Genomic DNA, 13,392 nt, shown 5'->3' on the forward strand with positions numbered 1-13,392 from the left:
AAAAAAAAAAAAACCCACAGTACCAGGAAGGCCTCGAGCATGTAAACATTCCAGGACACCATAGGTGGAAAGCTGCTACAGGCACACATACAAACAGCAACTGAGAGGCCATGAATAACTGGCGGTGCTTAAAGACCAGATGAGAAGAGTCTTATCAGATCGAGTTAGACTCTTTATGCATCCTAACAGACCAAGACCAACATCTTCCCACCTCTCATGATGACTTCTCTAAAAAGAGCAGACATCTGATTCCAGACTTCTAGGGACAAGACCAAACCACAAAAGAGAAAATCTCCCAGCATTTTCATAATGCAATGGGGATATAGGATACAATTCTTTATCTCCAGACTCATCTTACTTCTCCTTTCCAATTCCAACACGACCTATTGTTGATAATTGCCTGGAGAAAGCAACACAGACCATAAGATGTGCACAAACAAGAACCCCACACTGTACCTGGAAGTGCAAGATAATGGTCCAGATCAGGCCCAGGGTTAGCTTGGGATTGCCATCTGTGATGTCATCATTACGGATATTCACTAGCTTCACCTGAAAAGGAAAGCAAAGTGGTCTCAGAGCCCATAAGTTTCTTTTCTGGACTGATTTTTTACTTATTTTCACTACTAAAATATAGTTTAATTAATTTTTGGCTTAAGAGTCTATGAATTTGCTGGTCGGTGGTGGCTTATGCCTTTAATCCCAGCTCTTGGGAGGCAGAGACAGGTGGATTTCTGAGTTCCAGGCCAACCTGGTCTACAAAGTTCCAGGACAGCCAGGGCTACACAGAGAAACCCTGTCTCAAAAAAAAAAAAAAAAAAAAAAAAAAAAGAGTCTATGAATTCTAATACTTTTACAGTACCACATAAAACGACTTTCATTATTAGAAATCAGGCCCCATCATGCCTACTTCTGAGGTCCTTGACAACTACCAGCTCATTTTGCTTTTTCTAGAATGTCATATAAATGGCATGTAACCTATGATCCTAGACTGCTTTCCCCTCTAGTAAGCATTCTTGAGACTCCCATCCAAGCTGCTATATGAATGGCTTGTTCCTTCTCACTGCCAAGGAATATTATTGTATAGATGTCCTGCCCTGAGCTTGCCCACTCATCCAACTGCAGGGTTTATGGACTATTTCCAGTTTGGGGCATTTCTGAGGAAAGCTCCAATATTTTTGTTCAGACTGTTGCATGGACATATATTTTCATTTTTCTAGGATAAATTCCTAGGGGAGAGAGAGAGAGAGAGAGAGAAAGAGAGAGAGAGAGAGAGATACATAGATACATAGATAGATGGATTATACGAACTGTCAGATTATTTTCAGGATAGATGGACTATTTTGCACTTTAACCAGCAAAGCAACCGTTTGAACACATGGCATTACAAGTTGCATGGTTAGTCAGAACCCTGGTTTTTTCTGTTCTTTGCGGGGGTTAAAGAGATGTCCCTTCTCTATCACCACTCCCTGCTGCTCTCTCCATTTCCCTTTCTCTGTCAAAGATCTCTCTTCTTGACATAACACCCATCTCAGTTTTATTCCTAAGGCCCATTACAAGACCACAGTGTGAAATCCCATTCCAAAAACACAATATGCACAGACTCATAGATGCTCCCTCCTCTTTGATAACCAGCTGTCCTATTTTGGATGAAACTGAGAGGTTTTGTTTTGCTGGTTTTTTGAGACAGGGTCTCTCAGTGTAGCCCTAGCTGTCCTGGTCAATATGCAGACCAGGCTGGTCTTGAACCAAGATCCTGCCTCTGCCTTCCAAGTGTTGGAGTGCTGGGATTAGAGATGTGTGTGTGTTATTTGTTCATTCATTCATTCTGAGTGTTTCACATACATCATGTATGTTTGGTGTCCCTGGAAGCCAGAAGAGGGTATCACATCCTCTAGAAACTGGAGTTATAGACGATTGTAAGGTAGCATGTAGGTGCTAGAAAGAGCAACAAGTACTCTTAACCACTAAGCCATCTCTCAGGTTTAAAACTGAGGATTCTTAATTAAGCTGTAGGCTTTTAAAACAGAGTGTGCTGAGCAAGCCATTTAATTCAGTCCGTTGGTCTTTTCTGTCATTATCTGGAAGAGTTTCTATTACTTTTAACAAGCTAGAAGAGGAGGTCTATACTCTGTCTCTTCCGTTGAACTACCTGTAAAGGACTCCTGTGACCTCCACTCACAGGTTACACTAAAAATCACCTGGAAAAGTCCTTCCCTCCTCTAGTCCTGAGGATGGTATGGAAGTGGGAGAGCCTGCCCTTCCTTCCAGTCCAATTCCCTAGTCACCAGTCAGTCACTTACTGACCTGGAGCTGCTATGAGGGCAGAACCAGTTGAGTTCATACTCCGCAGTCCTACCTTTTCCTGAGATGCTAGCTGCCGTGGGCAGAATACCTTCTAATAATTTCCTCAATGGCCTTAGCACCTGACCCTCAACTTTCTGTTCCTACCATATTGTCTGCCATTCTTCTTATAATCTTAGCCCTCAATGACAAGTGTCACCCTATTTGTAGTTTGCTTGACTTCTCAATTCTGAACATCCTTTGGTGGCCTGCACAACTCTATAGCTTTGCCGTCCCTGCCCTTCTGAGTCTATTATGGTTATCATTTGCTCACACTTAGTTTCTATTATAGTAATCAATCCTCTTCTCTGTCCCTATTTGCACTTCTAGATAACCAATTCTTATTCTAGCTAGTCTGGCTGACCCCTTTCAGGTTTTCCTAACTCAACATACAGATATTCTCATAAATATCCCAACAGCCTCCATTTCTCTTGCCATTCATTATTAAATTCACTAAACAAATATACCTTTGTCAATTATAGACCACTTGATATGATCAGTACTGAAGCTAAAAATGTTAGGAACATGTTCTCTGTCCTTAATGAACCTGCAATACATTGGGGCTAATGGGGAATTAGCAATACAGTAATAAATGTTACATTCACACATTATTGTGGAAGCACTAAGGACATTTTTCAAAGTTAACTAGACTAAAAAATATGCATACCATATAATGTCATGTTGACTCTTAGTGTTGCTGGGCAATCCTAGCCACACCAATCTTTTTCTACACAGTTCACACAGGGGAGCTGGGCCCCCCAATCCCCTTATCCACTTTCTTCCCTACAAGTCAGCAGTATCTTCACCCCTCTTTCTGTCCTTCTCCCTGCATCTCAGAACAAGAGGCAAGTCTTTTTACTTCCACTGGCCAGGCTTAGTGATACACGCTTACATTCTCAGCATCCAAAGGTGGAGCCAGGTAGATCCATGAGCTGAAGGTTGGCCCTGTCTCCCTAGAGAGTTCCAGGCCAGCTAGAGCTACACAGGAAGACCCTCTCTCTAAACTAATAAGCTACACAAATTGCATGATTGGTTCTTATCCCCAGGTCCCTGGTTGTTGGTCCCACTGATTAAAAAGGACAGAGGGTATAGAGACCATCACTGACAGAAGAAGGGTACTAACCCACATGGCAGGAGACTAGAGTTCAAGTCCTAGCTCTACTCTCCTGTGGGCCAGGTCACTTCAGATAGCCAGGTCTAATTCTCTTTTGTTCAGATCACTTGGAGATACAAGATTCTTGGTTCTATAGAGTCTTCCAAAATGGATATTTTAGTACTCATCTAGCTCTTTGTTTTACTTGGGTGGTTTTTACTTATTTTGGGTTTGGTCTTGCTATGTAGCCTAGCCTGGGCTCAACCTCATGACTCTCCTGTCTCAGCCTCCCAACTGCTGGGTTATAGACAAGGGTTACTGCACAGTTCTGGGACTCTTAATACTTCTGATAAATTTCAGTCTTTTTCCTTTTATTCGTTTCTCCTCCTTTGCCTGAAAACCTTACTGTCTTCCTTATATAGGAAGAGAACTTTTTTTCCCTTTGATGTCTACATCTATTATACTCCAAGTACTTTACTACTCACTGAAAACCATTCTCTTGGCCAGGCGTGGTAGTGTGCTTCTATAATCTCAGTACTTAGAAGGCTGAGACAGAAACACCTAAAGTTTTGAGACTAGACTGAATTATAAGGCTAGAACTTGCCTCAAAATAATAGAGCTGGGTTTAGTGGCATACATCTTTAGTCTCACAACTCTATTTGGCATTGGCAAATATATCTGTAAATTTGAAGCTAGCCTGGTCTACATAATAAGCTTCAGGCCAGCTAGAGCTATAAAGAGAGAGATTTTTTTTAAAAGGAATGAATGGATGAATGAATGAATGAATACATAAACAGTCATTCCATTAAGTCACCACCCAGGAGTTGGCTAAGTGAGTGTCCTTGCCTAGTGAGCATATGGCCTTGAGTTCAATCACCAGAACCACAAAAGTAATCATAGTTAGACATTTCTCTCAGATGTGACATGTCTGAGAAATTATAGCAGATTTCCCTTGTCCCATTTCATGACAATGCAGCATTTTGTTATACGGTGTGGTTTTTCCCATATTATTCACAGGTTTCTTACACATTTTGTGCCCTGCCCCAACCCCCAGGGTCCATCTTTTAGTTAATCTTTGTTCATGAACACTGATCCTCTCAAAAAAGTACAAGTTCAGGCTGGAGAGATGGCTGAGAGCACTGACTGCTCTTCCAGAGGTCCTGAGTTCAATTCCCAGCAACCACATGATGGCTCACAACCATCTGTAATGGGATCAATACCCTCTTCAGGTGTGTCTGAAGATAACTATGGTGTACTCATATACATAAAATAAATAAATAAATATTTAAAGGGCTTGGGGATTTGGCTCGTTGGTAGAGTGCTTGCCTAGCAAGCACAAAGCCCTGAGTTCAGGCCTCAGCTCTGAAGAAAAAAAAAAAGACAAGATAAAAAAATACAAGTTCTATGAGTCAGAACCAGAACCCATTAAATGTTCTTACCTGCCGCTGCTTTAGGAAGTCCAGGGCAATCTGCACATTTTGTAGCCTGTGAAAACGCATCCTGCCTTTCTCTCTGGGCTGCAAGGAAGAAAAGGGGTGTTCATTTTAGCTATGGTAATTTATCTCTACACAGCCTTTTCTAGGATTAAAAGAGCACTCAGAGCTGCTCATGGCTGAAGCCAGGCGTGGGAGCATTAAATGAAGCCCCTTGAAGAGCAGGGCCTGCATGTGCCCAGCAGGCTCTCAGCAGCTGACAATGCTTGCACACCATTCCACATCACACAAATCCACAAGCTTATGTGAGTCTAATGCTGCATCAGAGTCACCTCTGACAGGCTCTTCTGTGTGTGGCCGACGTTGATTTGGGGTGTGAGGTTAACAGGAACACAGAGTATAGCTCTATGACTCTTAAAATCACAATTATTGGGGCTAGAGAGATGGCTCAGTGGTTAAGAGCACTGGCTGCTCTTCCTGAGGTCCTGAGTTCAATTCCCAGCAACTACATGGTGGCTCACAAGCATCTGTAATGGGATCTGATGCCCTCTTCTTGTGTGTCTGAAGAGAGCGACAGTGTACTCATATAAATAAAACAAATAAATCTTAAAGAAAAAAATCACAATTATCTACACTGCAGAGGAAGGGCAGAAGTCTGCATAATTAGTAATGGGTAGAACCAACGTCAGCATAAACCTGGCCAGAGAACGGTGACTCTAGGAAGGCAAATTTAAATACAGAGAATGGAATTATGGGTGCTCAAGAAAAGTGAAAAAAATTCCAAAATGGATGACAGAATCTAGGAAGTAACCATCTCTCAAGGAAGTAAGTGTCATTGTAGGAAAGCTGCTGATCCCCAAATGAAATTCTCAGAGCAATAAAATAATAAATAATAAAATTGTAATGGTGATGGTTATGTAAGAATCACAAATAAAACTGTTTCTGCTTCTTAGTCCTTAGGTCATACTACAAAGCAATCCAAAGCCACCTCCCTCCGGGAACTGTCACCCCTGCCCATGGCTCAGCCATGCCTATGGGGCGGGAAGTAAAGTCAGCCTGCCCAGGTAGTGCTGTAAGAACAGGCGTCTGCTCAAATCTCCTGCAGCGCTGCTTAATTTGTCTAAAGCTAGGACTGAAATATCACCCTTATCAGATTACACCAAATTCATTTGTAAATATTAAATTGGCACTACTAATTAAAGATCGAACAAAAATCAGGTATTTCTGAGGTGGGATCTGCAATAAGGAAATCTTATAACAGCCAAAACGTAGCCTAACCCATGGAGAAGGATGAGAGTGTCCCCCTCTGGGCACATTCCAGCACTTCTAAACAAAATTCTCCAAACGGGATAATTTGCAGAGATACCAAGGCCTCTCTGTGTAACAAGATAACTACTTCTGTGAGCTTTAGGGACACTTTTTTCAGCAAGAACCTTTTCTCAGTTATTTCAGATCAATGGAGAATACAACTTAGAGAATGGCAGTCTAAATGCAATTGTAAGACAATGGGAAGGGAGATGCGGAGATGACTTTAAGAGGGCACAGGTTGGGGGTGTTGTCCCATTTCTGGAAAAAGATTATGGGTTCTAATTTAGGACCTACCAGCAGAAAAGGCTCCTCTTACAAACATTAATCTCTATTCCTAATGTACCCTCCACCAACAGTTAATAGCCCAAGAACATGCAAATTAAATCTTTGTTCCTTAAGTACCTAGTGAAGATTACTGACCAAGGCCAGAGTATCACATGCAGTGAGTTTGCAAACAACACTCAATTTTGAAAACAATTGCCACGTGCTTAGTGAGAACCCAGAGGCTAGAAGTGGAGAGAGAATACCATTAGTCTATATTGTGGAATTGTGAGCAATTAATTTTCATGCTGTCAGCTAGCCCTTCCACAGTTCAGCAGTCAGATTCAGAAAACACAACAAGGCCAGCAGAAAGCCCTAGGTCTCCAGGTCACAAGGACTTGATACTCCCATGTACTACGATTGGTTTTGTGCCAACCATGCTCAGATAAGCAAAATAATTGCTGCTTCAGGATCATCTAACAGTAGCAATAGACACAATTTTAACCACTTTCTTTGGGACCCATATTCCCTGGTGGAAAGAGAAGGCAACTGTTGACCAAGCTACTTGGAGACCTTGAGAAGTCTGGACTCTCTGATGGCCCTGAAGTGCCAGCTGGGATGCTGGCACCCTCAAAAGACCTACTACATCATCATCATCTTCCTCTTCCTGATCCTCGCTGTTTGTATGGCGCCAGGAGGGCATGCTCACGAGACGAAGGGTCTTCAGCCCTGCTGGCTCCTTTGGCCACCAACCAAAGAAAACACAATAGAGGAACAGAAAAGAAAACATGTACACAAGCGCGCGCACACACACACACAACAAACACACAAACGCAAAAGAGAAATGAATAAATGGTTTTTATCTAAAAGTGAAAAACCTCCCACCTCCAAAAGAAAGAAAAAAGTCAGATCAACAGCAGAGCAGAGAATACTGAAGGTTCTTATTTTGAGCATATCTTCAATTCTTCATGGCCACCCACCCTACATTTGTGGTTCTGCTAAGATTGGAACTAAGACAAGAACAACTGTGAAAGACATCAGATGCTTTCTTGTGAGAGCATGATGTGAGTATCTCCATAGGCACCCACATGTCCTCAAAGGTTAAGGAGAGAAGTTAAATGGGAGTGCTTTTACCCTGGGTGATGCACAGCATCATCAGAAAGAATGACTTTCCAATATGAAAACCACTGTTGATACACCTATCAACTGTAGGAGATACACTGAATGAGTGCTGAAGAATAACATCCAGCAGAGAAGAATGGAATTCTGATATCTTACTAGATTAATAAATGAAGGCCAGTCAGTAGTTCAGAGCACTGGCTGCTCTTCCAGAGGTCCTGAGTTCAATTCCCAGCAACCACATGGTGGCTCACAACCATTTATAAGGATCTGATGTCCTCTTCTGGCATGCTGGTACACATGCACATAAAGCACTCATATAAAGTACATAAATAAATCTTAAAAATAATCTTTAAAAAATAGTAAAATAAATGAAGGCCAGAGGAAAAACAAGAATTACACATGCTAGCTATGCTAGCAAAGATTATGGCAATTCTGACCACTAAAAATACATAAGAAAAATTGTACTACCAAGAGTTTTCATTTTTAAAGTAAACCCAAAACAAAGGACTCAGGAAGCCAAGCCCCAATCGTAGGAGGAGTTGAACAACACATAAATAATGAAATCCAGTGTGCCAAATACTATTCTTTTAACACAACAAACAGTGACTAAGAATCCACCAGAAGCATTGAGTGGGCTGAGACTTAAGAGTGCTTGCACTGTGTGCCTCTGCAGATCTCCTTCCCCACAGATGCTTCCAGTACTCAAGTATGGACATTCCCAATGAAAACTGCATTGCCTACAGCATCTGAGAGAAAGACACTGAAGCACAAAGAACACCTGCTTCCATTGTGCTTAGATATTTGAAACAATGACCAAAGGAATGTTATTTTAATCCCTTAAACAAAGCAAGTATAAGAGCATTCTTTGACAGGCCAGGGGGCTCAGCCAGGATTCTCTATAGGACAGGGTTTCCCACAAGCACCAGGACAAGGCTGGCATATCTAATTATCTAAGGAGCCTATAAGTGCTGCTTTATGAGGACATGCTCAGGCCCAGCTTCAGCACTTCTCCACATCTGTGAGACTCAACAAATCATGGAGGAAAGTAGGAGAAAGTCCAAATACCTGGGTTCTTAAATTAAACTTCAAATGCTTAGCTACACACAGAAAATTAGAAGAAAAAGACAAAAACATAATAGAGAAAAGGGAAGTCTATACAAACTAGAAAAAATAAAAACCTATAGAAAGAAAAACATAATTTATTCCCCCCAAAAACCTTTAAACATGAATATAATGTTCCTGAAAGATTAGTATTTAGAAAGAAATAAGGAATGACTAAGAAGGTATCAGGCAGTACAAAATAAAACTATTTCTGATTTTATCAAGGCAAGAGACCTAAAGCTGGAGACATAATTTAAATACACCATACTTTTAATAGGTGTGAGGTCTCAGGTTAAATCCTTAGGGCTCAGGGTACAGAGGCCTCACATGACAACACATAATGTATAAATTGAGATGATGTCACCTGTAAACTATATGCCTGAGTTAGAAATAAAGTGTTAATAATAACTCTTCTACATCTCTCTCCCACCCAGCAGAGCAAGCACTAATGGCTGCTTTACAGTGCCTTGCTTTCATGACTCTCCTTAGAAGAAAGAAGCTCACCAGTTTGATGCCCGAGAGGACCTCTAACAGGGAGATCAAGTTGTGTCCATCCCGAAGGTCTTCATAGAGATCATTGATGTGCTTGCGAACCTGTAAGGAGAGTATAACAAGTCAGTCATTACCTGATCTAGAATCATTTGATCATCCTCCAGAGAATGTCTAGTTCTAGATAAATCTAGAAATTATAAATATGTGAATCAAGAGGCAATATAAATTCAGGAATTTCCAAGTCTGAGTAAAATCCATATAGAATAATAGTGTTTTTATCATACTATATGTGCTTTCTAAGCTAAAGCCAGGTATACTAAACAACACTGGGCAATATTCTAGGATGTCTGGAAAAGGAGATGGGAACTCATCTATCCTAAAAACATTTCAAGAATGACTACGGAGAGCTCAGATGGCCAGATGAGTCAACTCAGTGTCAGAAAATCCTTCCAGGGCACTAAAAATCCAAAGGCAAGGCAGGCAACATTTCACTCGGTGTACTTCAATTTGACTCTTCTCTTCCGTAATCTAATAATGGGTGAGAATTATCTTTAATTTTTAAATTGTACAAATGGAAATAAATTCAATTCTATAACTACACTATGGTAAAAACAAATCTCATGTTGGCAAATGTGGTTGATGTCACAGTATTATATATTTTTATATTTTATAGTTTTATATTTTATCTCATATATCATTCACATCTGTAAAAACTGCTCTTGTCATTTCTATTTTGGACATGAGGATTTAGTACTTCTAAAGCTCACAAAGGGGAAGTCTTGACTTCAGCCTGGTCTTTCTGGCTTAGTCTTCCCCACTAAGCACTAGGCTGTATGCTCAGTCTCCAACTTGTTTTCTTTACATAATCCCAACAACTGGCTAGGAGAGGTTACTATTCCTACTTCACACAAGAGTGGAGGAGGGCAAGTCTGGTGGCTTAGCTACCATGGGTCGTCTGACTCTCTCCAAGTTTAGCAACAATTTCATTAAGTGACACCAGGAGAAAACTGGTAAAAATAGGAAGAAAATAATTTCTACATAAATAATTTTCTAGGTAACAAAAGAAAGGCTATTTTCAGAAATAATGAGTTTAAGTTCAGCATGGTGGTAGATACCTGTAACCCTAGCATTGAGAGGCGGAGGCTATACTATCCTGGGCTACAGAGTGAGACCCTGTCTAAAAATAAAAAGTAAGCTTGTAGTTAGAGAGACAGCTCAGTCTACAACGCATCTACCTTAGAAGTATGAAGAAGTGAGTTTGATCCCTGGTACTCTACAAAATGCTGGATACAATGGCAAGTACTTATAATCACAGTACAAGAGATTAGACATTCTTGCTGACCAACCAACTTAGATAATTGGAAGACCTCAGATCTTAGTGACAACTCCTGTCTTAAAAACAAGGTGGATAGTGCCACACACACTTTGTGTGACGTCAGTCTCCTGCCTCCGCATTGTCGCCTGGCACCCCAAACTCATGTAGCCCAGATATGTCCTTGTATTTGTGTGCTAGGGGCCCACTAAGATATCATTTCTTTACAGCAAGAAAGAGAAAATTCGGACCTTGCTCTCTGACCTTCACCAATGTTCCAACGTCCTAGTCAAACCCAGACTTGGAATGTTAAGCCATCCAAACTAACTGCCTCCAGCATTGTGGGTAGGGCATTAAACCCTGGCTTAGAATGTTAAGCCATTCTAACTAATTGCCTCCAGCATTTTGGGTAGGGCATTAAAGCTTACAGAAAGAGAGACAGCATAGAGCATTCAGCAGCAGGCAGTCTGCATTAAGCATTCAGCAGCAAGCAGTCAACATTCAGCATTCAGACTTGCTCCCACTCGAACTAGAACCAGAACCTAGGTGGAAATCCGTAGCCCCCCGGGCCCAGAGCAGCACCAGTCGAGATTCAAGAGAGTGAGCATTCGAGATTCAGGCATTCGGCATTGAAGATTCGAGATTCCAGCCTCTACCCTCCTGGCTCGCGCACCCGCAGCCTCCTGGGACTCTGGCCCATCCCATGCAGCCCGAGTGTGCTTGGAGCCCAGGGGTGCTGCACCAGTCCAGAGGAAATGGCGGATGTTTTAGACCTAGTGTGTTTTAGATGGCCTCAGATGTACCTCAACTACTGAGCTGCCAGATTTTTCATTTCTCTCTTTTACAATGATTGTAAAATCCTCATGTCATTTTTAAAGAAATATACTCAGACCTTACACCATTCGTTTCTAGTCTGTTTGTCAAAGCCGAATCCCGTGCACACCTGGCCAGCACCCATCATCCCGCTGAACAAGGGACCCCGTAAGAAACCCCAGTCCGTGGCAGATAGAAGCACTAAATACATATATACATATATACATACACACACACACACACACACACACACACACACACACACACACACACACAAGGTGGGAGTGTCTGGACTGGTGATATAGCTCAGTTGATAGAGTGCTTGCCTAGCATGCAGAAAGCCCTGGGTTCAATCCCCAGCAGCACATAAACAAGGCTACTGACATATACCTATAATCCTAGCACTTAGGACAAACACACAAGAGGTGTTGCACACCTTTAATCCCAGCATTCAGGAGGCAAAGAAAGGCAGACAAATCTCTGTGAGTTTGAGGCCAGCCAGGGATATGTAGAGATACCCTGTCTCAACAAACAAACAATAAATAAATAAGCAAAAGTATAAAGTCATTCTCAACTATTTAGTGAGCCTGAGGCCAGTCTGATCTGTGTGAGACCTTTCAAGAAAAAAATAAACGAGGTGGGGGTTGGGGGTAAGGTGACAGTAGATCACAGCTGTAGAAACTCATTTACAATGAACAATAGCTTTCAAATAACAGAATATTGTACTGGATCTAGACCTAAACACTTTAAAATGTATAATACTTTGTCCATCACTGTCTTCATTCTAGACCACGAACAAGTCAGACATCTGGTTCACTTAGTAAGCACTGCCAATTTCCATGGTAAAAATACGTACACCAAAACCAACTTCAAGCTGTCATATGTAAAAAACTTTATGTATTTATGGCTTTTATTTTATATGTAATTTTAATTATAAATTTAACTTAATTTTAATAATGATTATATTTCACAACCAACTTACAAAATTGCTGAAAATTTAGCATAAGGCTCTCAGAGCCAAACCAAACCATCAGCTCAGCATTCCTCCCTCAAATGACTCAACATTTCAAGATTTTGCTATAGAAAAATTGTAGTTCACTACCAACAAATGAACAGATCATGAAAGTTAGGAGGGAAAAGCTCTAGAGGAATTAAAATTTAAATACAGCAAGTTTAAAATGCAGAGAAAAGACCTCCAAATGTTCTTAAAGCAGGTGGAACAATCACCATCCAACCTGGATCAGCTGAGAACTTCACTCCAGAAGTCACATGCACTGAGGCATGAGTTAAGGACATGGGAACTACTGGACTGTAAAGATAGGAGCAAGAGAGAACAGAGTGCTAGGGGAACTCAGGGAGAAGCCACAATTGGCAGGCAGCATATGGAAAAGCAATCAATAAAATAAAGGCCAGGCGGGGAGAAACTAAGCAAAGAAAAGGCAGAAGCAGTAAGAGAAGCAGGGAAAAGAAACGAGAAAGCACAGTGGGGGGGGGGGGGGGGAGCTGTAGCACAAAGTGCTGCAAGGCTCAAGGAGGGGGACGGCTACATAAAGAGACTCATTATTATCCTCATCATCTTATGTGTGCTCTGTGTGTGCATGTGTGTGTGTGTCTGTGTGTTTGTGTGTTAGTGTATGGCTCACATCTACGGAGGTCAGGACTTCCGGAGTCTGTTTTCTCTATCCACACTGAGATCCCAGAAGTGAACTCAGGTCACCAGGCAACCACAGCAAGTGCTTTTACTCACTAACCCATCTTGCTGACCCCTTTAAAGAAAGTGTTTTATACCCCTATAAGTCAGTGTAAGTTGCTTGTTTGGGAGTACATACAAGTATACAAGTGGGCAGAGGAAAGACATTTTCAAGGGAAGGATATAATTGAAATCATACTATAAATTAATGAATGTAAAGTTAAAAAAAATGTCAGAACCTGGCAACATAGCTCAGTGGTGAAGTGCTAGCCTGACATGTACAAACCAAACCCCTGGATTCACTCTCTAGTATCATTTTTTTTAAAAAGAGCACTTGGTGTTCAAGAATACTTTCTGCTCTGAGCAGTGGTGGCACACGCCTTTAATCCCAGCACTTGGGAGGCAGAGGCAGGTGGATTTCTGAGTT

The 13,392-nt window shown here is 41.4% G+C and overlaps 1 protein-coding gene across 20 annotated transcripts in view; it reads right to left on the reverse strand.

The window, feature by feature from the left end:
• Window positions 1–13,392, reverse strand: part of LOC116096585 (microtubule-actin cross-linking factor 1) — a 353,064-nt gene that overhangs the window by 197,159 nt on the left and 142,513 nt on the right. For 19 of the 20 annotated variants that reach the window (XM_031378560.1, XM_031378576.1, XM_031378580.1 and 16 more), the window contains 3 exons: window positions 9,163–9,252; window positions 4,873–4,950; window positions 457–549 (listed from right to left, as the gene is read on the reverse strand). In XM_031378560.1, coding sequence (XP_031234420.1) covers window positions 457–549; window positions 4,873–4,950; window positions 9,163–9,252 — 261 coding nt within the window. Of the gene's footprint in view, window positions 1–456; window positions 550–4,872; window positions 4,951–7,078; window positions 7,157–9,162; window positions 9,253–13,392 lie in introns of those variants that run through there. The other variant, XM_031378572.1, reaches the window with a different exon arrangement.

Source organism: Mastomys coucha, unplaced genomic scaffold (assembly GCF_008632895.1).
Source record: "Mastomys coucha isolate ucsf_1 unplaced genomic scaffold, UCSF_Mcou_1 pScaffold18, whole genome shotgun sequence".
NCBI lineage: Eukaryota > Metazoa > Chordata > Mammalia > Rodentia > Muridae > Mastomys > Mastomys coucha.